Source organism: Bradysia coprophila, unplaced genomic scaffold (genome assembly GCF_014529535.1).
Source record: "Bradysia coprophila strain Holo2 unplaced genomic scaffold, BU_Bcop_v1 contig_24, whole genome shotgun sequence".
Classification (NCBI taxonomy): Eukaryota; Metazoa; Arthropoda; class Insecta; order Diptera; family Sciaridae; genus Bradysia; species Bradysia coprophila.
In genome coordinates this window covers 4,197,069-4,223,888 of record NW_023503501.1, presented here as the reverse complement: position 1 = coordinate 4,223,888, position 26,820 = coordinate 4,197,069, and the positions used below count along the sequence as shown (strand labels likewise).

The 26,820-nt window shown below is 36.3% G+C and overlaps 2 protein-coding genes across 3 annotated transcripts; one reads left to right on the top strand and one right to left on the bottom strand.

The window, feature by feature from the left end:
* Nucleotides 1-4,592: 4,592 nt before the first annotated feature.
* LOC119077859 (tyrosine-protein kinase CSK) lies at nucleotides 4,593-19,486 on the bottom strand. 2 transcript variants are annotated; one of them, XM_037185189.1, is made up of 8 exons: nucleotides 19,225-19,486; nucleotides 11,342-11,721; nucleotides 10,851-11,272; nucleotides 7,546-7,765; nucleotides 7,017-7,447; nucleotides 6,743-6,938; nucleotides 6,584-6,670; nucleotides 4,593-5,187 (listed from the first exon to the last, which is right to left on the bottom strand). In XM_037185189.1, exons 2-8 carry the CDS (start codon nucleotides 11,630-11,632, stop codon nucleotides 5,011-5,013), a joined length of 1,824 nt encoding a protein of 607 aa, XP_037041084.1. In that variant the 5' UTR covers nucleotides 11,633-11,721; nucleotides 19,225-19,486; the 3' UTR covers nucleotides 4,593-5,010. The 2 variants fall into 2 exon arrangements, with proteins under 2 accessions (XP_037041084.1, XP_037041083.1); XM_037185188.1 differs by lacking the exon at nucleotides 19,225-19,486 and adding an exon at nucleotides 11,863-12,212.
* LOC119077930 lies at nucleotides 9,875-10,575 on the top strand. The gene is made up of 3 exons (XM_037185311.1): nucleotides 9,875-10,016; nucleotides 10,111-10,331; nucleotides 10,389-10,575. The coding sequence occupies exons 1-3, from the start codon at nucleotides 9,969-9,971 to the stop codon at nucleotides 10,528-10,530; spliced, it is 411 nt and encodes a 136-aa protein (XP_037041206.1). The 5' UTR covers nucleotides 9,875-9,968; the 3' UTR covers nucleotides 10,531-10,575.
* Nucleotides 19,487-26,820: the final 7,334 nt, after the last annotated feature.

Genomic DNA, 26,820 nt, shown 5'->3' with positions numbered 1-26,820 from the left:
ACTTTGAAGGGTTTTTGGGCTCTTCAAAAGAAACTGAAGAGCAGAAATAATGGTTGCCCATAATCTACACTCTCATACCTTTCTAATGGTATCCAACATGCATGGGTTGAATTGACAAAAGTATACTTTCGATGCATGAATGTGGTACATATACACTCTACTCAAAAATTTCAATACTAAAAACCAAATTTGTTTTTTGATGCAAACGCAAGAGGTATAAAAACATTTTTTGGCCACAAGTAATGTGTTTGTGTCCTATGGATGCCGCAACTATGAGGTATGACCATTCGAACAGGTTAGTTTATTGAAAAGAATATCAAAATATTTTCCAAATTTGCCTTTATTATAATTATGAGCCTTTCAACGAAAATATTTCACACGATTTCGCAAAATCTTCATCATGTAATTTAAACTGGCGTCCTGACGATGTTGTGTGAGTAGGTGCAGGCACTATATTCAACAATGATGAACTGCTAATCCAAAGTTCCACCGAAAAATCTTTGGTTCTGAATCTATTTTCGATTTTTCCTGGAACGGCAATCAGAGGAACGACTTTAACATCGCCAGATTCTGTGTCGATTTCAATAACACGTCCAAATCGCATAACCTCTTCAAAAATGAAAGAACTGGTTTTCTGACGGTTGGATTTGCTCGAGAAAATTTTCCACTTCAAAAATTGAAAACTCATCACATTTTTCTGCAGATGAAAATTGTCTAACGAGCATTTTCGGCCATTCAGTCGATGGAATAAATCCATGAGCAGAGCGGCTACCAGGGATGGGCATAGCCTTAGCATATCTTTCATTGAGTTTTTTTTTCTCACTATTTCGTCGATTAGTTGTTGTGAAACGTACAAAAATTTCAATTTATCCGAAGCAAGTTTCTTTTGGCAAAATTCATAAAATTGTAGAGGGGTCGTAATAATCGCTCCGCGTTTGCTTGCTTGCCGGGCGTTGTGTTTGCAAATACCTGCAGCTGCATCGAAAGTATACTTTTGTCAATTCAACCCATGCATGTTGGATACCATTAGAAAGGTATGAGAGTGTAGATTATGGGCAACCATTATTTCTGCTCTTCAGTTTCTTGTGAAGAGCCCAAACACCCTTCAAAGTTCACCGATATTTGTCGAAAATCCAATTAGAATTTTTTTGTATATATGAGATCAAAAATGAATTTATTCCCTCTTTTCCCATTAATACATGACATAAGCTTTCCAACGATACCCCACTTGCCCATGGCGGCTTCTCCGTTTGGGCGCAATTTTTGTAAGAAAAGCACTATTTTACGAAATTGGTAGACCTCACATCAGCTTACAAAGTGTGATAAAAATATTCTGACACCGGATTTCATTTCAGGTGATCGAACTTTATCGAAACAGGTCAAAAAAGCTTTATAAAAAAATCGGTCCGATTTTTGGATTCTGTTTTTCAAAAGAATCCCTCTTAGAAAACATTTTCTAGGAGTTGCTACAAGTGTCAGGTCCATCAGCAACACTACATTCAGGATATACCAGTAAAACCGATCTGATCGTCTAACTGTTCCATATTGAAAACTAAAACTAATAGTGAAAGCTAGACAAATCATAATTTTTATTCAACTACCAAATGGATCCAAGTAAAGCTCTCAGTTTCTGTAGAAATAAACTGATTAAGTGGATTTAACGATTATATAGTTATGGTCAAATGTAAAAAAATATTTTGGCAGTTGGTGGTTAAGGAAACATTTCATAGAACTGTACCCACTGGTCAGTATGTTCTAGAAGGTTTCCTCTTTCTGTACACACTATTCATTCAGCCACTCCGATATCTTGAAATTTTAATTCTTCGGTTTCATTTAAATTTAAAAGCAATTATTCTAAACAAAATTGCGAATAAACCAACGCATACCAACACTGCTTAACAACATCGATCTTGTGACGTGCAAAATGATTTCAAAGTAAAACTTTGCATGAAGCGTTGCCTCGAAGATGATTGTCAATGTCAGTACAGTCGGCGACTTTCAAATAAGTGACGTACGTCGTTTCAGCTGTTTTTCAGCAGATCCCTCATACAAACAAATATGGCTTTATGTCTTTAAACTGTTCTACCATGACCATGCGTGTACACTGTTCACTCGTATAAACAAGCATTAGGCTGAAAACAAACGAGGCAACCAAAACGTGTTTTGGCCCCTGTTTTCATGACGAAATTGTCGCAACTGTCAAATAAAGTTAGAAATTTCTATATCGAAAATTGCGATTGCTGCATCTGTCAATGAAAGCTAGGACCAAAAAACACGTTTTCAATGTCTCGTTTGTGCTATCCCTTCGCACATTTGTTTGTATCAGTGGATTAGCTGAAACAAGATGAAAAGATAAGTCTTGCGCGAAAATACCTCCGGCAAATCTTTAATTTGACTCATTAAGCAGCTTGCATAAGTGGTAATCGTTCCACAAAAAACCACTCGAATTTCCGCAACTTCGATCAGACATTAGTGTGATTGTGATTTTCACTTGTTATTGAAACTTGAAACTTAGAAATTACAAGTGATGTAACTTCTCCATACAGCACTTCTTCTCTCTATTGGCACCGGTCACTTTTCAATGAAAAAGAAAGGATCACGAGTTGTCATCTCATTTCTCTCTCTCATTTTTCCATATATTTCTGACGTATCTTTACTAATTGTGTTGCCAGCTTACACCTACAGTGCAACCTACAGTCGATATGGATAAGAAATTGTTAGGAGAAATGTGCAATTCATTTTGTAATTAAATATAAATTCAATCAGCCGCACTGTATACGCGAGAAACGTACATATTTTTAAGGCAGCTCCTACACCAATAACAAAAAGACAATGGGATTCGTAGAAAAAGGTTTTGTGTTTTATAAAAAATGGTCTCATAGGTCATTCTGGTTGAGGTTCTTTAATATAACATTTTCTGTTTCAGTTATTTATATAAAAGTGTGATCGCGCAAAAAAATGATTGTAAAACGAAAATTAATTCACAAAATAAACATTGATTTCAATTGCTTTTCTTCTTATTATTCTTCTTCGCTGTCTTCTTCCCTCTTCCATCGTTTTATTTACAAAACTTGTGTGAATTAATAAAATTAATTTAAAAAGAGAAGAAAAAAAGATTTGCTGCTCATCACTTCCATGCTACATGTCTATTACTATTCCATGTTCTCTCTTCTTTAATTTCATTTTAATTTCAATTATAACAACTGCTCAATAATGCTCAAATATATAAAAAGACGGAATTTTGACCGCTGATCTGTTTATCTTTCATTATATCAAGAACAACATTACTCAAGAACGTTTTTACCATATCTCTGGAACAACTCATCCGATTGCTATAAAAAAATTTCCCTTGAAGCTAGAATTATTTGTAATTTTTTTAGACTTACATTGAGACCTTCAGACCAATCGCTCGGAAAATATAGTCCAAATCAGTCGAAAAAAAGTCAAAAACATTCGACAAACCACTGCCTAACTTGAGTCAAACCAATTTTTTTTTACCGAACTGAACCCTGATATTCGTCGGTTAATTTTTAAAAAAGACTGATTTTTTTGTCGCAAAGTACCATGATAGGTGGCACGACGAGATTTTTTTTTCTTCAAAATTATGAAAATGTGGGACCTCTACACGACATTAAAAAATCTCCGCTGCTTTCAGAGCAACTGATTTTTGAATTTGCTAAAATGTTTTTATGTCCCTGCGCCTTCCAGTGCAATAGTGGTAGTCGGTGACAATGGTTTTTTAATGCCACATCTTATGTACTGTTAGTCGAATTGAGCTTATAGATCAAGTCCTAAGTAACTGTAAATCCGAACACTGACAGCCATAGAGGACCCTAACCTTAACTATGTGAAGGAAAAAAATTGAAATTATTGAGCTGCCGTTTAATTTTGTGTTTTGTCCGGATCAACAAAAATGGTAAATTTAATGGATTTCCGATGTAACGATATTTTTAACGTTGTGAATTGGCAACAGATCATTAGAATAACAAATGAGTGAGAGTTATATTGAAACAAATGAAGGGAAAATCATCTTGCCCTGTAGCGGAATTGAACACGGGACCTCTCGATTATGAGTCGAGAGCTGTAGCTCTCATTTTTTCTTGTATGACTGGTATGGCTTGTTTATGCGTGAACAAAGTGCCTGATCATTTTCACTGCACATATTTTCAGGTTAAGTTCTATGTGGATAATTTTTGACATTTTGAATAACCCTGGACTTGATCTGTTAGGGACTCAAAAAATTAGCAATAATTCTAGCTTTCAGTGAGACAAAAAAAAAGTTAAATGAAAGTTAAAAAGTTTGAGAGATATGGTAGTTATGCCGTTCAGTAATGTTGCCCTCGATATATATCTCCCGGTCTATTACACACTCAATATGTCTTAGATCGTAGACATTTATCAATGAAATAAATTATATTTCCATTCAGCGATTCTTAAATACAAAAAAAAAAGTTTCTCCTCGGTTACTGAATTGCCAATTTGCACGATAGATATACTATATTTTAACCGTTAAGTATAGAGTTAAAGATAAAACAAATATTTTTAAGAGTTTCATTCTCTATTTCACAATTTGAATCAAAAAAACTTTCCGATTTTTTTCTTGTTCTTTTTTTAAATTTTTAATTAAAAAAAATCGTGTCCAATGAGCATCACCGACATTTTTCTCTCACTCCCTATCTCTTTTTCTATATTTTTCTCTCTCTCATCTTTTATATAAATTTGTTTGTATACTTAGTAACATTTAACACAAAAATAATTTTTTTTTCTTTAAATAAATAATAATTAAGACGACGACGTTTACTTTAGGTTAAAAAAAAACTTGTGTGGATGTGTGTGTGTTTCCCTTTCTTTTCCATTTTGAATTTTAAGTTTTATTTCATTGAACTGAAAATAAACCGATTCTGTTGATTGTTTATTTAAATCTTTTCCATCCCGATTCTCTTCGTTCATTCATCCTTATTCATCTTCTTCTACTACTTCACTTTTCACTTTTATCCTAAATTAATTTTTTCAAGTTGTTGAAAGTTTCAATTGTAATAATTTCACTTTTAATTCCTGAAATGTTGGACGTCTTTGTGCAGTCAAATCCCATGTTTTCTGCATCATATCGTATATTTCGGTTGGACATCCATCGGGTGCTTCCATTTTGTAACCGAGCTCAACATGTTTGACCACATCATTTAATGGCTGGAAAATTTTTAGAATTTTTTTTTTTGCTTTTGTAAACGTTCAGAACTATTAATTTGGGGGGTTGTTGCTTGAAAGTTTTACATTTAACTGTGGCTACACACAAGTCAGTTTAATGTTTAGTTTCATTTTTTTTTGTCACAGACAGAACAGAACGTTTCGGTAAAATTTGGAATAGGCATTAGGGTGGGTCGATGTTTCCTTTTTTAAAATCCACAATGAACGGCTTGTGTAGCTGGAAGAAACTAAACTTGTGGCATGATTACTTTTTCCTTTCCCACGGATGACTAAAGTTCGTATGCACTTGGGATACTCAAAAGTGTGCGGAAACGAAGAATTATGCCGAGGGCATAAAAACAGAAGACCGAAATCGGACGCATTTTCTATTGGAATTTTTTTCGACCCCAGAAGCCAAAACCACTTTCAAAATTCTTCGAAGCTTGTGTGGCTAGTGTGAGGTGATCAAAAGCCGAAAACATGCACTTTTCTTACAAAAATTTCTCCAGGTACACAAGTCGTACAGGGTCGTGTGGGGTGTCATTAGAAAGGTAATTGCATGTACTTCCGGGGCAAATTGGGTCTTATTGGGTTTAAAATTCATCCACATTGAGATATGCACAGTTGAAGTTTTCAACCAAAAACGACTAAAAACTTACACTTTACTTACAGACATTTCTCGAGATACATGAAACGTACATGGTCGTATGGGGTGTCATCAGAAAGGTAATTACATGCACTTTCAGAGCAAATACAGAGGACTTTTTGGGGTTTGGAAGCATCAACAGTCACACATCGTACAAAATATAAATTTATTCCAAAATAAAGGTGTTGGCGCCAACTTATTCAATTTAAAACAATAATTTTTGTTAAAGGCTTCTCGTGCAAGACGAGTTGAAAATCTGACGTATAAGGCACGACGGTATGGGAGTTTGAGTAAACATTTTCTTTTGCCATTTCATTTGATATTTCGCACCAGTTTTAGTGGCTTAATAAGTGACTTAAAGAATTACCCTCAAAAGTTTGAGGCACACATAACTGCAGGAGTACGACACTGAACAACAGATTGAGATGGGTTGGTTTCATGAGGTGAAGACTATTCACTAACACATTATTTGACTTGACTTGACCAGACTGTTTGGTGGATAGACAATCTTATTGATGGTATTAGGATAGTGTTCTCGTATCATTCCTTTCTCAGGAGAGAAAAGTCAAAGAAATAAAATTTAGATATATGTTCAGACGAGTTGAAAACTGTTAAATGACATGTCACTATCGGCGGAAAAGATAGACGTCGATTCTGGTCTAGAAACTCAAGTCTATGAACCACATGATTCGCTCCTTTCTTATGACAACAGTTACAAATAAAATCGTTAGACAAAACGCTTTTTCTACTTACAATCCTCGGGTATGGTACTCGGCCAAACGAGTATATTTCCCACAGCAAAATTCCAAAGCTCCAAATGTCCGATTTATTGGAAAATTTCTGTTGAAAGCATTCAATAATCTCAGTAAATAAATTTCTTTCCATTGTGTCACACTTCGCCGACAGACTTACACTTCCTTTCAGTGCCTCCGGTGCCGTCCATTTAATTGGCAGTTTTCCCACATCCAAATTGTAACACTCTTCGCGAGCCAAACCAAAATCCGATACCTTGGCCACACAGTCCTCGGATATAAGTACATTACGTGCCGCTAAGTCGCGATGTACGACCTTTTTACATTCTAAATATTCCATTCCCGAACACGTATCACTGTAATGCAAATGCAAACGGATTAGAGACAATTACGATTCAATGTCCAATGGGATCCGGCGGTAGGTGTTAACTTACAAAGCGAAATTGATCTGATCCTTTTTGGTTATGTGTTGTCGACCGCGCGACCGCAAATAGTCCACCAGAGAGCCTTTACTCATGTACTCCGTCACCAAATAAATATGTTTGCTATTTAATACTAGTCCAATAAACCTAACGAGATTCTCATGTTCGAGTGTTGTCATCACAGACGCTTCGGCCAGAAACTTTTGCGCCGCACCATCGTCTTTTAGCATTTTAACGGCCACCTTTTCATTGCGCAATATGCCCAACATAACGTCACCAAATTCACCCTTTCCTATGCTCTCGCGCAATTGTAAATCATTTTCCGGAATGACCCAGCCCTTGTCGAGGAAATCTTTCGAATTTATGCAGTACTCCTGTTTGCCCTTTTTATGCAAGCATTTTATCAACTGGGTACATAGGCCGTCAGCGTCCTTTTCGTAATGCTGTGAATCAAATGGGATAGGAAATTCAAATAAATTTATTCTGATCACAGCCATCGATCAGATGTTTGAAAGAAACAAACCGGAAAACCATTACTCACCGCTACTAATTGTCCTAAATTCTCAAAGTATTCCTCGTCGTCAATTGTCAATTTGTTATCTAAATATTTCACTCGATAATGTTCGACTTTGCCTTGAAAGCACACGCATAACGTGTAATCGCCAGGAAAATTTGTCGATTCTCTCACTAGAAATAAGCCATCTTCGCGCGGTTGCAGCAAATGTTCAGCTTCATCCCTCGTTATGCTGCCATGAAACCAGCTATATTGTGGACGGAGAAAACAACCATTACAACCATCCATTTCTCAAATGATTTTTACGATAAAATTTACTCAAAATGGTCCATTTTGTTCCAGTACAGATTACGGACCCGAGACTACATGTAGCCAAAATGCAAAATGTTCGTACTTTGGTACGGAGGGCACACACAAACAGACTATTAATGGAAATCTAACACGTTGATAGTACTACTGTCACTTCGCTGATAAGACTAACAATGAGCTTTTTCTGGTTGGTTCATTTAAAACTCGTGTTGATTAAGCAAAATATTCTTAGTTCCGTGATACGATGACGACGAGTTTTTACTCAAACCGATGAAACGAAACGAAACAAATTCACATTGAGGTTGAGGTAGGCGTTTGAAGTTATTACTGGGTTGATGTGGACGGGCACAGAACGCGTTTATTGTCGCTCATAAATTGTAATTTCTGTATCACACACAAGTGCGATTGATAACGAACAAAAGTAATCAAAAAAAATAAAAAAAATCAGAATTATCGTTACACGAAATACACATTAAACATGACGTTGATAACGGAGTTTTGTGATTCATTTTGTGTGATTGAAACTGATGGTGGGGAAGAAATGAATCTGCTCGAATTAATAAGCATATGCATCGTAATCGTAAACATATGGCTTGATATGGCCATGGTGTGGCGGTTGAATGTTTAATTAGATTTGCCGTAACTTAGACAAATTTTATCATCCTAGTGCTAGAAACGGATCTGTTATGACGTAAATGAAAAGCATTCGCCAGTGTTGTACGCTAATATGTATGGTATTAACTATTGAAGTAACAGATTTAATTGCTGTACCGTGTAACGTGTTCTGTTTAGAAAATGTTAAACAAACTGAGCTCCGACAAATCTCATATACAACACAATGTTTCAATGGAAGAAGTGCAAACTTAGGAGTTTCGAGATAAGCCAGGCCTATTTCTGGAAAGAGATTTTCCTATATTTTCTCAAATTCCATGTTTTCCTTTCCTCTGCGATATTTTCACTAATTTTTACAAATTCTATTTTTGGAAAAGCTTGGGAAAATAGGGAAAAGTTTGGGAAAATATAGGAAAACGATTTCACAAAAATAGTTACCGGAAAAAAACGGAAAAAAACGGAAGGCGTATCGGTCCCAACGATCATCCACGGTCTACTGAATACAACCGTACGAAATTAAGAGTTTAAAATTCACAGTTCTGATAGCATAATGATCGTTACAATGTGCCATTGGAATCAATTGTCTCTGGAATGTCAGAAGACAAGGAAGTTCACTTGTCAAATAATCCGCTGATTGGACACGTTCTGTGCCCCTTTTCTGTTTCAAATAAGAAACGTTAGAAAATCGACTACTATCTAGAAAGGCACGAGCTATCATTCAAGGGTCATCCTTTCCCTTCCCTCACTTCCTAAGTCAAGAGTAAACCTCGGGGTTAGTATTACCTGAAATCTTAGGTCAGGTCAACCAATTCTAAGAAATCCACTCATGATCTGAACCTGGTTTCATTCAAACCTGTGAGGTTTCAAGTAATGCGATATTTTCATACATATTTTCAGGTAAGCCTGCCAGGTCACGTGAGATCTGCTCGCTCTAGGTAAATTCAGGTCAGGTCGAAATTGATTGAATCAAGTTCAGGACAAAACAGGTTCAAATATTTTCAGTTCAACCTGACCTGTTCCGAGCATTACTCACGATCAACTATAGCTATAGCAGAGTTTTCATAAACGTCTTTTCTTGCTGATACCATCGATATCTTTCATTTTCAGTCATTACGCACGTTCGATTAAATGTCTCATTGACTCAATCCCTTCAATTTTTTCTACGATTTTCACTAGTCTTATCATTCCGAAGTATAATCTAAAATAACCACTCCACTTCGTTCTGGATCTTTGTTTTACACACTAAATCAGTCACTAAATCTGCACTGGACATTAATTACGACCAATTTAACCAGTTTCAAAATGTAACCGAAAGATGTTTTCGAAAAATGTTTTTGTCTTCGGTTCTTGTGTTTTCCAAATCGTTTGACGTATTCTTATCATACCGTAAGATGTCTGGGAGCTGTCGACAAAACGTTTACGATTTCGATAACAACTATCTCTTATTGGAGCAGTAAGATTCATTCAGGTATTTGATACAAATAGATGAGCTTTCTAGATGATGGTCATTTGAGTAGAAATCATTCACAATGAAAGCAGCTGTCTGTATAGTGGTAGCGCTATTAGCATTCTCTCAGGTGAGTGCGTCGTAAATAATCCATACTTGTCAACAAGGAAGCAGAGGAATAAATTTCTTTTAGCAACCATAAATCAAATTTTTTTAAACTCTAGACTACGCTCGGCCGTCCTACATCAGTACAATCAAGGGTGGGCGTTTGCCTTGCCGATTTAAGAACCAGTTTGCAAAGGCATGTCCAACAACTAGGTCTTTGGGGCCAACTATTTATTGCCCAGATCACAATCACCCGACAAATGTTGGAGAGCAGCAGGGAACTGTGTGACGAACTGCTTCGCAGTAATCCACCGACCGCTTGGGAACGATTTTTCTTTGAGTAAGAATTGTTATGACAAGAGCTGCGAATCAGTAAAAATTTGATGCGCATTCACAGTGCCTGCATTAGGGAAAATGATCGATTAGCAGAGATGGAAGCGGAACGAATTAGAAGGGAATTGCGAGAAAAGGTTCGAGAACAACCCGCAATACTTGGAGGATTTTTGGTTGACTTTACTCGGTGTCTTATTGGACGATGACCTTTGAATTCACACAGAAAATAAAGGTTTTCATAGAAACGCACTCATTTTCCTCTGAATCACTTGAACGATTTTCCCTACCGATGAATTCAGTCGTAGAATCTTGAGTGCCCTATTTAATTTCAGGGAAAAACTGGGCGCCATCGTTAACCAGATAAAAAACTTTCGGCGAAAAAATTGTCGCCAATCGGATAAGATTCACTCAAATTATCGCATAGTTGAACGAACACAATTTTAGTGCGTACCTTGTACGGCCTGTTACAATCGCAATTGTTTACCCCCACACACACTAAATTTATTGATAAAAGTGAGTCACTTACGGCATTGCATTCAATTTCACTTCACATTTTCGTTGATTGTGTGGCACTGGTATCGTGGGTGATAAGGATGTTGTACTGTTCCACGACGATCCGTTACTGTCGAACGCTACACAATTACCACCATGCAACGATGTTGACATTTGCGACGTCGGATGAATGGATGCAGATAAAACACTTAGGCCTGCCGTTGAGCCACACACTGGCCCACTGCCTCCGTTTGTGTTGATATGGCTCCTGATCTGCGAGCTGTTCAATGAGGTGGACATAAGATTGGCTGCGGAATCAGTTGTTGTTGAAGACGTCGTTGCTGTTGGAAGTATGTGGATGGGTTGATTAGGCGATTTTGGTGAATGGCTGGCATTCACTGAAATTTGCATTGCACTGTTCAGCGCATGTGTGGATGAATGTAATGGATTGATGTTCTGCACAAAAGATAAAATCGAAATCATTCGCGTTTCGTTTCGTGACTTCATCGGATGCACTGTACTCACTGTATTTACTGGATGCGATGGCAATTGTGATTGTTGGATTGATGGTAAATGATGAACTGGTTGTTGCTGCTGCTGCTGTTGTTGCTGCTGCAGCTGCGGAACAGATCCCGGTTGCGGTGCTGGTCTTTTATGTTGTCGTGCTGGTGCCGTTGGTGCCATCTGGTGGGAGCTCTGCAAAAACCACGGATCGCCGGCGTTCGCCGATGATGGTTGCGAAAAACCGCGATGGTGACTAACGACAACAGTTTGACCGGGCGATTGAAGGTTTAATGGCGAAACGTGACTATTCATAACTTTGATTGAACCGGTGGAATAGCGTCGTGAAGGAAGGGTTTGGTGATGTACTCTATTCACTGGAAGGGAGTTTGTTACTGTGACATCTGCAAAGAAAAAAAAGAATTTGTTGTTACAGTGGTGCTGGTAATGTGGAATTGTAAGCAAAAATTCTAATTCTTTAAACATCCATCCCCATTTGAAAGCCTTCACGGCCTTCACTCAAGTAAAGCAACGATAGCACTGACCTCTGGAATTCAAATAAGACGATTTCGTACGTGTCATTTGATGCCCAGAAATGTCACTGCAGTCATACGTAATTGTATGGTGCAGAATTTGGTCTGCATCATTGACTCGATCGACATTATTCGGTAGATTACACATCTTTTCGTTAAACAAGTAACGAGAACCGTTTTCCATTGAATTGTCCTTAGGACTGCTTTCGATAAACACTCCGTCGCCGGTAATTCGAATTATAGTTCCCATAATGTACCATTACCACTACGCTCATCAGACAAGAGCATCGCGTGGAATCGAAACGTAAAAAAAGCAACTAGCAAACTGGTTGATTGATTAAGACCGAACGGCTCTGGTTTTTGTTCTTTCGGTTTCTTTCAGCGATCGCGAAAGTGTCACTCAGAGCACACTAAAATCAACAATACCACTGGCCGCAATGCAAAACCAAAACTAATATCACAATTCATCGAAGTGTGACACAAATTAATTGAATGAAAAGATTTAATGCGAGACATCATCATCATCATGTTCACTTTCTTTTCCAAAGATTTTATTGCACTTTTGTTGCTGATGTTCGTTGTTGCTGATGGCGAACGAAATCCATTTTATTGTTATTGTATTGTATTGTATGCCTTATGATGTCTTCTCGCTTAATTTATATGTTACGATGTTGCGCATAGATCGTCACGGAGATAGAGGCTTAGCAATATTGAATGCAAAAATGAAAAGAAAATTCATTCAAATCTGTGCCAGAGGTGAATATTGGCGAATAAACACATTAGTTCATTGGTGAACGCTTCACAGAAAAAACAACAACAACACAGGAGTGTATAACTAAACACTTGTTGCCGAATGGAACAAATTGTTGAACATTTTTTTTTGTTAAACTTGAAGATCACTTTCAATTGAAATCTATCGAGTTAAACGAGTTGTACGAACGAATTCAGACTAAAGAGATCAATCGTGTTTATTAAGATGTTTGTTTACTACTACCGTACGATGTAATGGTGTACAAAAAAGTAATCTAGTTGGAAGGCACAGGGTGACCACAGAAATTTTTTGATGTACATTTTTCTCACCATAAGTTTGTTAGATTTGTGCACGATTTTTCTTTTTAAATCGTTGAACCGTTGGGTATAATATTTCCTCAATTTTGCATTTATCAAAGAACTTCACTTCAAGGACTCTTAATTTCCAAGGACCCTCAATACCCGAGGACTCTCAATTTCCGACACAATTTCCCAGAACTCACAATTTCCGTGGACTCCCAGTTTCCGACTACTCACAATTCCCGAGGATTTATGTGTTCAATTATGTAAGTCTTTCAGTACGTTTTTGTAGAGCGCTGCCGTCAAGTCGTACTATACACTAAATTTCATACGAGTGTGCGAAACTCGGTCCATCTGCACAGTCCACGTCGTACTGCAAGACCCAAGTCCCGAGAACAAGTACAAGAACAGGTCATATTCCGATCTCGCAAAAGTAATTCAATTGTCTTGTAGGGGACTCTGCTCAGATTTGACTTGAACTTCTTTTGTTCTCAAAAATGTAAGTCTTTTAAGCTACTCCGAGACGGGCGTACAGATAAATTGACCCACCTTCCGGCGAGTAGCTAACGAAAGAGTTCCGAATCTACTAATTTCAATATTACATAAAAATTGGATAGACAATGGTCATTGCTGGTTAATTCGTTGGACATTTCCTTTGGTCCATTTCATCAAACAAACGAATCACCTTGTAATTATCTATTTGCACAGAATGTAATATATCTCAGTCAATAAACATTCATTCCCATTCCACTTCCATTTCGAAAATTTCTACTACAAAAACAATTACCATGGTTGGTCGTTCAGTCGTTGAAAGAAAAAAAGAAAAAAAGAGAAAACCAAACTGAAAAGTCAACAGAAATGCGATATATATATACCGTACCTATGTATAACCGCATTGCTATCTTATTTCGATTGAGATTTGATCATAAATTTAGAGAGAAAAAATTTCGTAGCATAAAAAGCAATGGACGGAGACATACATCTACGGGAAAATTGTGAACACTTTCCAGCTATGTGTCCAGTAAGTTTTGTATGTAAGAGACATTTATGTGTTTGAAACCACGACAAAAATTGTATCGAAAAAGCGATGGAAAGTTTGATTTATGAATTTTAGTTGCTCACGATTGTACCTAGGAAGATTTTAGTTCTTTGCAAATGATTATCATGTCCATTGCTACTCTCTCTCTCTCTCTCTCACTCTCTCTCAAATCTGATCTAATCTAATCGGTAATAGTTCGCAAGAGGTGCGATCAGGCATATCATAAACTTTTGAACTGTCGGAATTAGGTACGGCTGTGGGATGTTTCAACCTTTACGTTATTATAAGCAAATTTCAATGACTTAATTCACTATACTAGGCCCGGCTTCCCTAAAATTCGTGAAATATCCACCGAATTTAGCCCAAAAACATAAAAAAAAACAACTAAAAAGGCCATGAAAGCAACGCAAGCACTTCGACCTATTGTTACTTTAGAGAAACAGATAAAACGTGACGGGAATTAGTGAATTTTGTTGAATTAATTCGCCAATAATTGACCCTAGTTCTATGGTATGTCTATGAAATGCGTTTTATAAAATTTATTTTGTCATAATATACCCGCACAGCGCTTTGGCAGCTGCTCAAAACTAAACTGTGGTCATTTGTAGCCGCGATAGGAAGACATTAGTTTTTTTATTCAAATAATTTATTCAGTTTTTTTATTAAAGAAATTTACATATACCAAGAAAAGGTGATCAGTCTAAGCCCTCATCCCAACCTGTAAAAACTTGGATCGACAATTGTTTTAGCTGCCTGGTAGCTATATATATTTGGCCACATTTTTGGTCAATAGAATGTCTTAAAATATTGTAATATCGAAGATATGGATTAACCAGTTCGTACTTTATGAGCGGCTGTACATATTTCGACGTCGAGGGATTCTTTTGAAAAACACCCTACCAAAATCGGGATTGTTTTCTAATGGAACTTCTTATATGTGCCTAGAAAGTTATTCGACCCTAGAAGCCAAAACCACTTTCAAAAAAATTCCTTCGAAGCTTTTGTGACTGGTGAAAGGTTATCAAAAACCGAAAACTTGCACTTTTCTTACCAAAATTTCTCCGGGTACACGAGCCGTACAGGGTCGTGTGGGATGTCATTAGAAAGGTAATCACATGTACTATTGAGCCGAATAGACACTCATTGGTTTTAAAATTAATCCACACTGAAATATGTGCAGTTGAAGTTTTCACTTTTGCAGTTGCACTTTTCTTACCAATATTTCATTTGAAAGGTGTTTTATTTGCTTTTGAGCCAAATAGGGTCTCAATAGTACATGTGATTACCTTTCTAATGACACCCCACACGACCCTGTACGGCTCGTGTACCCGGAGAAATTTTGGTAAGAAAAGTGCAAGTTTTTGGTCTTTGATCACCTTTCACCAGTCAAAAAAGCTTCGAAGGAATTTTTTTGAAAGTGGTTTTGGGTTCTAGGGTCGAAGTCCTTTCTAGGCACATATAAAAAAGTCCACTGGAAAATGCGTCCGATTTCGGTAGGCTGTTTTTCAAAAGAATCCCTCAGTTTAGACTAACTTCTGAAAAAATGGCGTGGGGTAATTTGGCACACGGTGCAAAAATAATGGAATTTTCAACTGCGTAAAAGGTGAACTCGCACATAATTTTGCTTCACTAAAATTTCGTAAAAGGGATAATTAAGTAGATGGCAGAGCTAACAAACATTTATAGCAATAAATTTACGTGTGCGAAATTGTGAAAAATGGACTTTAAGAATGTTATACTTTTGCTTCGTGTGCCAGATTACCCGATACCGAAAAAATCGGTTCGTTTTGGAAGCAGACAGTAGAACCATTTTGCTTACTTTGCGTAGATTAAAAATAACTTGTCTGGATGCTCTATCATAATTGGGTTGTATTACGAGCTTTTCTAAAAAGTTTCACAAAAAAATCGGAAAATTTTGACACGAAGACGGAATTCTTTAGTGAAATTGACAGATGATACCTAATACTCCCATTAACTAATAAAGCTTAGTCGTTTTGATTGACGAAAAAGTTGTGAAAGTAGGTCGTAGAAAAATCAGGCTAACAGAGGTTGCCAATACTGAGCTTCAACGCTAGTCAAAACTAATGCTCAACAAACCTACAATGTTCAGTTCGACTGTAAAATAATTCCATCGATAGATATTGGTTATGAATGTTACTTAGAGAATGATGAGTTCATTCATATGGCTTACACTACCCAAATGCACTGTTTCGCTTCACATGCAAGAAAAACGATTCTATTCACTGAAGAAACAAACAATCCATTTATTCAACGCACGTTTTCGTTTCGAATGCATCATGTTGTTTAGCATGTAAACTCAACAAAATTGTCAGCTATAAATACCTTTCCATCATATAAAGGTCGTTTTAAATACAAATTACTCAGAAACATCATATTTACGTCAGCTCAACTTTACGATATGTACATTTAAAAATGGGGGGATGGATGACGGATGTGGCATTATATACATAAACAGCCATATGTAACAAGGACATTCTTCACGTTTGAGAAAAGAATCAGAGTTTATAACTCTTGACGTATTAATTCAACCTCGGCGCACTTTTCTACGTAATTCCGATGAATAGGTCTGGAAATATCGAATGAAAGTCCAACTAAACGTTGGTATGGTGGAGTCTATTTTACTTAAAACGACCTCAATGATACTCCATTCCGTGGAAAACATTCGTATCTGGGTTATGCGGTTACGGTGTATTTTTCATCACCCCGGATATGAGCTGTGATTCTCTGTAAATTTCTTTGAGCGCAACCTGATAATAATAACAATGTCATGGCAGTAGGCAGAATGGATGTACAGATTTATGACAGAATGGGAAATGGGTTTGTGGTGAAAGTAGAGTAAATTTGAGTGCAAAGTAAATGGCGAGATTTAGAATAATCAGAGGAGACAGAAGAGATACGATGTATAGCTTGAGGTAAGCAACGAAATCCTTGGATGGTTTTGTGCATCAATATTCTGCCGAGCCTAAGCAATTATAGCTCTATTCGTCATTGAGGTACTACGTCCTGAACCAAGTACCATCTTTCAATCCGAAAATCAAAATTCAAATTCAATCCAAACTTTTTTCGCTATGCTCGAATTACGAGCCTTTGATGTGGCTGTAGAATCACACAAACACATTCTACGTGCAGTTGTTCGTGGTGGGAAACGAGCAAGCAAATACTTATGAGTAGTAATTGAGGTTTAAAGTTTGTGATTATTTAATACCTGGACGAATGAATGGAATAACTGCAAAAATCTAAAGGAAGGAGGAACAGCACGTAGCTCGCATGGATTAAACAAAACAGCATCCATTAGGCAAACTCATTTTACAGAGAGGGTCTAAAATCCTACTGTCAAGAGGTTATTCTGGTCAGGAAGTTAAGGCATCGGGAGCGAAGCATTTGTTCAAATGTCCGAATGCGTCCATACATGTCGGGAAACAGCTGCATACTCGATTTTTGACATTTCACCGTTTCAAAGTATTTTTTTTGAGGCCTATTGCGAAAATGTTGAAATTTCGCCCTTATCCATGTAGATCCCGTTGAGTCTCGGCCGAAATGTATGAAGACTGTTTAGCATGGGCGACGAAGAAACATAGAAAATCCATTTGAACCAACGATTCGAAAACACCAGAGCCAGAAGAAATTATGGTTGGTGTGGAAAAGTATCCACGGAAGTTGAGCGTTATTTCTAGGTTTAGGCCAAGATCGTTCAGACAGAGTATGGATAAGATCGACAATATGGCAATGCTTTATACACATTTTCGAAAAAGTCAAATAATTTGGATTAGTTGAAGGTCAGCCAACACTCGGATTAGTGTGACTGTTAAGTAAACAACAGGGCAATATGTTCACTGTTCAGTGATGATGAAGTTCAAGTGATTCGCACATTTTGTTGCGATGTAATTTTCTTAAATAAGTTTCAAGTACCGCACTTTATGAATTTCGTTCTACCTCACTCACCGTCCTCTGAATAGCGTACCAATCATTTAACAACAAACCGTGATTCTACGTTCAATAAAATTGTAAACACCTACCGAACAAAAATAAAATTGTCCTACTGAACAAACGCTGTAAATGTGCGCACACACCCGCACACTTGCTATGCCTTACTAACTTACTGTATGTGTGTATACATGTATTATGGATACACAAGCTGTGCAAATTACAGGTGCTTCCAAGCTACACACTGTTTCTTCAATGATCAATTCGAATGACACATATTTTGAATAGAGTATGCTTTAACAATAAACAGACGAGAGAACCATCCCAAAAACGGTCTATTCAGCAATGACATCATTATTTACTCAATAACATCTTATTTCAGACATTTTTTTTTGTTCAGTTGAACGATGATTAAAATCTGCTCAGTTTTGGAATGATTTTAATTTCGTCTTTTGTTGAAAATTGAATTAAACATCGGAATGAAAACAAATTGGGTTTGGGAGAACGAACAGATTGGCTGTAACAAATTAAAAAATGTGAAACGCAATTGCATATGGAATTGGAAATATGGAAATTTCGTTTGCTACTTTATATCTCTAAACAAAACGAAATTTATGCAATATATTGTCGATACAGCGAAATGCGTTGAAAAAAGACAACAACAACGAACAGAAAATCAGACTTATCACCATTCAGATGATGAATAATAAATAAAAATGAAAAAAATATAATGAAATGACCTTTCAATTCGAATGAATAACAAAATCTTCATTAACATTTTCACCGAAGTGAAAAAAACAACAACAACATCGACACATTTATACGAACCGAGAATTGTGTGCGATTAAGAATTTTGCGTAAAATATGTTTTTTTAAGATATATAAAACAAATGTGCGACTCTACACAACAAATTTAATATCACACTCTACTATACGAGAAAAAAATCGTAAATAAACAAAATATGAGTAAGAGGATGATCGAATGAAGAAAAAAAAACTTGTAAAAAAAACCAACAAAAAAGCAACATAACGACTCGGTTGTGTAAACGCTGCCTCTGAGGTATTTGTAATATTCAAAGATCTTTTTTTTTCTTCTTTTATAACCAGAGAGAGGAAACTAATGTTTATCAATGATATTTTTGTCCCATATTTTGATGAATGGATTGTTTGTGACTATTTCAGCAATTTCCGACATCCCATCAACATAATACACACAGTGCACAGATTCAGGTGTTTATGTATGCGAAATATGAACCACCAAACGGTGAATTGCATTTGATAATCCGAATTACTTCTGTTCCAATTTTTTACTCGGACATGGAAAAACTATATATACTCACAATTTTTTTTTAATGTCGGACGGGGTTCCGCCTAAACACTGAAACTTTTCTTTTCCGAAGCGAAAACAATACACTGGTAATCCTAATCGGCTGTTGTTTCGATTACTGTTTTATTGATTTACCGCACTTGCACTCGTTATCTCTACCTTTCTTTGAAGATAACAGATTAATGTACGAACACACAAATAACTACGACACTTGAAAACTCTTGATAACACATAAAAATTCAACTCTAGCCATTTTGTGTATGGAGAATTTTATTACTTTTTTTTAGTGTTACCTGCTGTCATCGTCGTTTTGACACAAGACACGGTGGTTTCAGTCAGCGACGATTTTCGAAATTTTCATGCCGTACGAATGAGTAGTTTAACCCGTTTTTAGACCTATTTTTTACAATGGGATTGGTGCAGAAAATGCTGAACACATACTACGGTACCAACTAAATGCAATGAAACCGATCGCAATCAGCAATAAATCATATTTGTTCAATAAAATGGCACGCCATTTCAGCACTGGAAATTAATTTTTCGCGTTCGTGACTATGTGAATCTGTTCACATATTTGGATCTGTTGGCTTGAGCTGCCGTTAGAATGAAGGTTCCTCTGTTTGCCGCTAGATGACTCTTTGTTTTATCTTATGTTTTTTAACCCTTCTTGTTCTTCGATTTATAATTTTTTCATGTACGCGATTCTTAAAGATCTGCTCTGAATTCTCCTTTAATTTCCGCAATGGCATAGCAATAAATGAATCAAATTGTCGGCATAATAACACGACATTTGAGTAGAAACAAAATATCTTGCAAAAATATACGCTGAAAATCCCATCATATACACATAGTTAAACATGCTGCCGATGTTCATATACTATGTTTTGTATTCCAGTTCCGACTTAAAATTTTGGACCATAAATTTTCGTGATTTATGTGAAACTGAATAACCAGGAAAATCGAATAATTGTTATATGCCCAACGATATATTCCTTTTATGGGATACAGAATTATTTTCAGTGCCTGTCGTTTTGTTTTTGAATTTTTTTTTTTTTCGTTTTTGTTCAATCATAACACTGTATGTATGTATGTACCCTGATAACCACATACTCGGTATACAATTCGCCTTTTGTTTTTCGGAAATTTTGCCTTGCAATTATAGCTCCCTGCGTATATACCTATATATGTACAGTGAACAGTGAGATGATTGTTATACCACCATACAGTATTATGTGCTTCTATACAAATTCCCAGGTGAATTCATTAAACAGAACAATGGAGCGAAATATTATAAACAGAGAAACATCATGAGTTGAGCATATCACGGTGTGGAGAAGTTCTAGGAATTTATATCTTTGGCAAAATTGGTATAAATGTAAGCAAATATTGCCGGGGAGGAACAAATATTTGAAATAATTTTAAGTCTGGTAGGTCTGTTGTACGTCAGGTTTTATCAGATCGGAGTGGAAAATAGATTTATTTAACTTTTAAACAGTATACAAAATGCTGAGTATGTACGTATACGTGTACATAATGTGTGCATTGAATTTATCCAATTAATATGATTTGTATGGAATTAAAGGACTGGGCTGGGGATTTATTTGTATTTCGATGTTACCGTATTAAAGGGCGAAGAGATATGCATGCTCATGATGCTCATCCTTCTTCGTTCACAGAATGTTTTTTGAATTTTAGTGGAAGAAGGAACAAAAAGGGAAGTGCAACAAAAAAGAGGGAATTTAGGTTGCCATTTTCTGAAAACTTTTAGCCGAAAAAATGTCCTAATCTCACCACTTTTGGGTTGAGTTTGGAATGCAACGCTATGGCATTTTTCAGTCCAGTAGCGACGCCAAAGACGCCTAATTAAAATTTTTCTGTTGTTATACTGTCAAACTTTAAATTAGCAACTCACCCTATTCAGTACCCTATTAAGAGTACCACTCATGCTAGAAGTGCGATTGAATTAGGCCTCTTTCGCTTTGCTATGAGTAGCTATATCTGGTTGAGAAACAGAAAGCGACTCGAAAGACGCCTAATACAAACGCATCTTCTGTCGATGAAGGAGAAGGTACACAGGGCGATGCAAAAGCCACCTATTACAAACGCTTCTTTATTTTACTGTCGATAAACAATAGAAAAGTTTGAATTAGGTCTGTTTAGTTAAAGTTAGATTTGGCACAGTTAGAACAAATCACAAACGAGAAGAATCTATACTTAATGGATCCATTTGCAAAAAAGATGCACTTCTTGCTTGAAATGGTTTCGTCAAATCTACAAACTTTTGTTGCTTCGTGGCATCTCATAGAGGAAAGTGTACCACCGGTATATCTATTACTTCCTTTGATCTAAGTATGTTCAACAAATTAAATAGAAATCTTTTACTTCATTTGTTTGTCTATTAAAAACCACATTAGCCAGAGTTCATCGCTATTATTTTTAGCTGCTGCCAATAACCGATAATAACGATTGTCTGTCCTGTATCACGGCAGAGTAAAGTAGACCAGGTAGGAGCAGTAGAGTCAAATACATTTAAGGAAGGGACCTAAAGCACGTCACACTCGTTAACGTATTCGTTTTCGGATATTAAATCGTATGGGACTAAATAAAGAAAATTAGTACTTCTTTAGAGGGGTACTAATGTATTTCGCAAAGAATTTCATTAGTTTATAACTGCAAACACTCGTCCGCATCTGTTATACATAAGTAAAGGCAATGATTTACCATGAAAATCAACGCAATGACTTAAAAGTAGTATCATGAAATATTGGAAGATACTGAAGCAGTACGATGTCTGCATGTATCAATGTGAAATAGGTTGTGGTGATATGCCCCGTAGAGTCACTATAGTTATAGTGCCTTTGAGTAACCACACTAACCACAATAGCCATATTCGTCATTGAACATCGTGGTTTGCATTGATTGTACGTCGTATACAAGGTACACACAGTCCCGACATTTATTTGTTTCGAAGTATAATTATTTGGCTTCAGCCGTTCTTACCATCCAGCTGTCTGCATTAATATTTGCTGTTCCCTAAAATTAAGGGTTTATACTTGTGACAAATGAAATTCTAAATGCTACCGTAAGTTGACATTCCCGTTCGCATAAATCTATGGTCAAACGGTGTAATGTCGGGAGATAAATTTGAATTAATTAAGTTGTTCGTAACTTTCCGGCAATATCACAATGCACTCGCAATGCATCGTAAATCAAATGAAGCAAATCTACGTAAATGAAATGCAATACAAACCGAGAGAGGAACAAAAAAAAAAACTTTTTGCTTTAATCTATAACAATAAAATACATGGAAACTGTAAACTATTATTCTCTGCCTGGATGGCTACGAACATTAATTTTCTCTGTCCGACCGCCACCCCAGCTCTAAAACTCTAAATATAATAAGCCGAATATCCATATCACGAAAATGAAAACCCGAAAAGCTTGAGTTTATATATCATATTGGATGTAAGACAACAAAGAAAAAAATTAAAATTTAAAAAAATAAATTTTTCCTCTTTTTTTTGAAGCTTATAACCGCATTCCGCAGAGTCGGTATGTGTATATTGTGTCCTCTACTGCATGAAATATAAACTAAACTTAAAATAACAGGCCAGCTAGTTTGAATAGCCATACAGGAGCTACGTACTTTTATTTTTCGCTTTTGTGGTAGAACAGGCTCGCGCACTCAATATAAATAACTAGATTTGATAAGAAAAATTTTTTAATTAAAAAGCTTTTAGATGGGTCTTTTTTTAGGTATATCTCTTTCGCTGGTGATGTGTTTTGCTTGGCTTTGCATGAAAATGAAAAAAAAATATAATTTATAGACGCAAATAAATACGAAGAAGGATGGCAACGATACCAAGCAGGGATTTAATTTCAACCAATGCTCATTTTCATCTGAATAGAATTTGCTTTCGCGAATAATAATTTCAAGAAAAAAACCTAATTACCAATATTGATAATAAGCTTTCGTTCTTTAATACTGCGAAGTTTGTCTTTTTTCTTTTCGAAATGAGCTTAAGATTGGATGATTTCTGTAAATAATGTTCTGTTCAGTATACCGATTTTTTCTGAGACCCATACGAAGTACTGGTCTTTTGGCTTTGCAGCGGTTAATGTCAACGTTTGAACTGCAACTCACTCCTAGTGATGGGCTTGATAGGTGCAGAAATCACAGCACATACACAGATAATAATCTGGAATTAAAGTTGATTTCCAGATAGGGAATACTTTCAGTATGCAATTTTTCCTGGTGTTACAACGTAATTCCCTCCTATGGATTAGGGAAATTCAACTCTTCTACACTGACAAAAAAGTTTTGAAAAATTCAGCTGTTGCAGGTAACTTTGTCTCCAGGTAATCTACAATAGCTGCCACAGCTGTAACGCCACATACAAAATATACAGCTGAAGCAGATAATGTAGATTACCTGCGACAGGTGAGTTTTTCGAAACTTCTTTGTCAGTGTATGGATTAAAATGATAATTGTGTTTTATATGACTTTGTCCTTCACGTCTGTAAACGCTTCACATTTTACTGTCACCGGTTCCACAATTTGTATCAACGACACCAAAATCCTGACCTTAAACATTGAAGGGATCACGGATTTTTCCCTCATATACAGACGATCTAAGTTTTTGATTCATCGTTTTAATCAGAAACATTGACAAGCTTGCGAACCAGAGCTCGTGATTTTCTCATTATATATACAATTATTTGTCACTTTTAATTCATTAAGGGTTTCAGTGAAATATTGTCGACTGGTGTGCTGGAGGCCCCGGGCTCAAATGTCGTCAGGTAAATTAACGTAATTCTTAACCTGTTACAGACGGCTGTGATCTGTTTTCGACAACGACAGCAATAACAAACGAAATGCTCTGACTAATGTGGTCTTATCTAGCAAAATGCGTGTTCAAAACAAATGAAGTAAAAGATTTCTGAAATCAATCTATGAAAATCTTCAATTAAATGAAGTAATAGATCAGGTAGTACAACTGTTAATATGCATGTGGTCTGAAACAGGTTAAAGAAATTAAATTTTAATTCCAAAAAAGATTCAGTCTCGAACTGTTAATTCCCAAAAGAATTCTGTGGTATCTGTGATGTTTCGAGTCTGAAACGATCAAAGCTATACCATTAGTATTCTAATGGAAAAGTGTTTGTGGCGACACAAATACTGATCCAAGCGAATCGTCAAGTCATTCTGGTTGTGCATTTTTCGAGAATCGTTTCTTGCGTTTCTACATTTCTTCTATAGAGAAATATTAGTGTATGCGCGTTCTATTTGTATGAAACGGTTAAACCCTCCGCTAAATAGTTATTAAATATTATGCACGTATGACAAAGCGGTCGAGGCTTGCCGAGACGGCTTGTCATACGTGCATATTCTTTTTTATCGCATAAGCGAAAACGAGACAACAAGATATGCGAATGACACTTTGACAATTTACAGAAGTATAATGTTTGTTTATATATCCTAGGTGAATAATTTTTTCGGGGAATCACACCGCGTATGCGATAAACGCTTTTATTGCATTCGAGTGAAGTTGTGACAGAAAAATTACTTACCTAGAGTTCTAAATCATAAATTAATCGTTAGCTGTCATTCACGCTCATGTTTTTGTCTCGTTTTCTCTCATGCAATAAAGCATTGTATTTCATAAGGAGCGGGATCCTCGCTGTCGCTCGAGGATCCTACTACATATGAAATAAAGTACTATTAAAAACGGCTAGTCATCTGTTATAGACGACGACCGTAAATAGAAACGATTAACTCTCGCTAGTGTTGTTATAGCAATACGCATGCTAAAACTAATGAAGTACACAATTTTGCATCAATAATTTAAACAAAAGAAGTAACAGATCTCATGATTTCTACGTACATGGTCACGCTTGATGCTTATCAGTTGCCTTTTACTCAATTTAAGACTCTAAATCAGTTATACAGTTCAATCTTTTGAAATAAATTTAAATTTCATTGTCTGTTAGACAGTGTCTAATGTGGAACTAGTGCCATGTCACGTACTACAGGTATATGTGGAAAGATGTATCATACGTACGAGTCTTGCTAGACGCGACTAATCAACTTGTTTCCATTATTTCCAAATCCAGATTTGAGATCATTATCTGTAACCCATTTAATAAAGCAGCTTGAGCTAAAAGTCTTGTCGTGAGCACACCCTTTCATCGCAAATGTTCTTGCCGTCCTCTCACCCGTTACGCTTCTAATCCTTATTAAAATCATCTAAAATAGCATTATCTCTGCCATACAAGTATCCGTATACATACGTTAAGCGTACACACAGCCGTTATTTATGTACATTTTCCAAAATGATTCACATCTCATTTCGGGAGTAATAAATTTTCGAATATCAAATTCTATTTGTATACAAAATTCAGTAAATTTAAGGGTCTGATTCGTTGACCATATGTTAAAACGAGAAAAGTGTCTTCTTTACACCGTTTGTATGTTGTGTTGTGCATTTTGATATAAATTACTATGCGCGGCAGGGTTCCTACCCATTTGTGTCAAAATACATTTCGCCATAATTAAAGATAATGACAAATAATTAGGGGAATTCTTTTGCATTTCTGGGGGTTTTATTCCTCAAAATGTAACTACGATTTAATGTCGTCAATTTGACGAGCCAACATTTCAGTATAGTGTGTTGGCTGAATTTTCGGGCGTGAATATCAATGTTTTCCTCTTTTAGGAAATTGCCATTAATTATTTAGTTATGTTTTGTACGACCGTCCATCCATATAGCATACTACATATATTGTTATGTTGTATGTGGCATACAATCATTTTGACTGTCCTTACCGGTTTAAGGACAGGATATCTATGCTTCAGTTATATATTTATTCCCTTGACTGAAAGTCATGGGTCTTACGGATGGTAAACACTCTAAGATGTTTGTCCCAAAATGTTCATGATTAAAATGCATGAATGTATGACCAAAAACATTAAATACATGAAAATGTTTATCGCATACGCGGTGTGATTCCCCGAAAAAATTATTCACCTAGGATATATAAACAAACATTTCATTCAGCTATCGATTTCACTCAAGTTACCTCTTTCTATTCTTTTTAACAAGTCGATGGCTGAAAGAAAGTTTCCCTCAAGTTGGAAGGTGAGCTTTGTATCTCCAATTTTTAAGGATGGCGATAAGGACTGTGTCTCGAATTATAGACCGGTGAGTATTTTATGTGCAGTGTCAAAGGTGTTCGAAAGGCTGGTGTTTAATAAACTGTTCGAAGCAATTAAGACTGACATCCACCATTCTCAACATGGATTCTACAAGAAGAGGTCCACACAGACAAACCATATGGAATATGTCTCGTCAGTTGCTGATACCATTGTTAATGGTGGACAAGTTGATACAGTGTATACAGATTTCGCTAAAGCGTTCGATAAGGTTGATCACAGCATTCTCCTAAAAAAATTGACTCAGTTCGGACTTTCTGCAGACTTAATTCAGTGGTTTTCGTCATATCTACGCAACAGAATTCAAATCGTCGTTATTATTGGCTTCAAATCTGATGCGTTGGTGCCCACGTCAGGAGTACCTCAAGGATCTATTTTGGGTCCATTGCTGTTCAT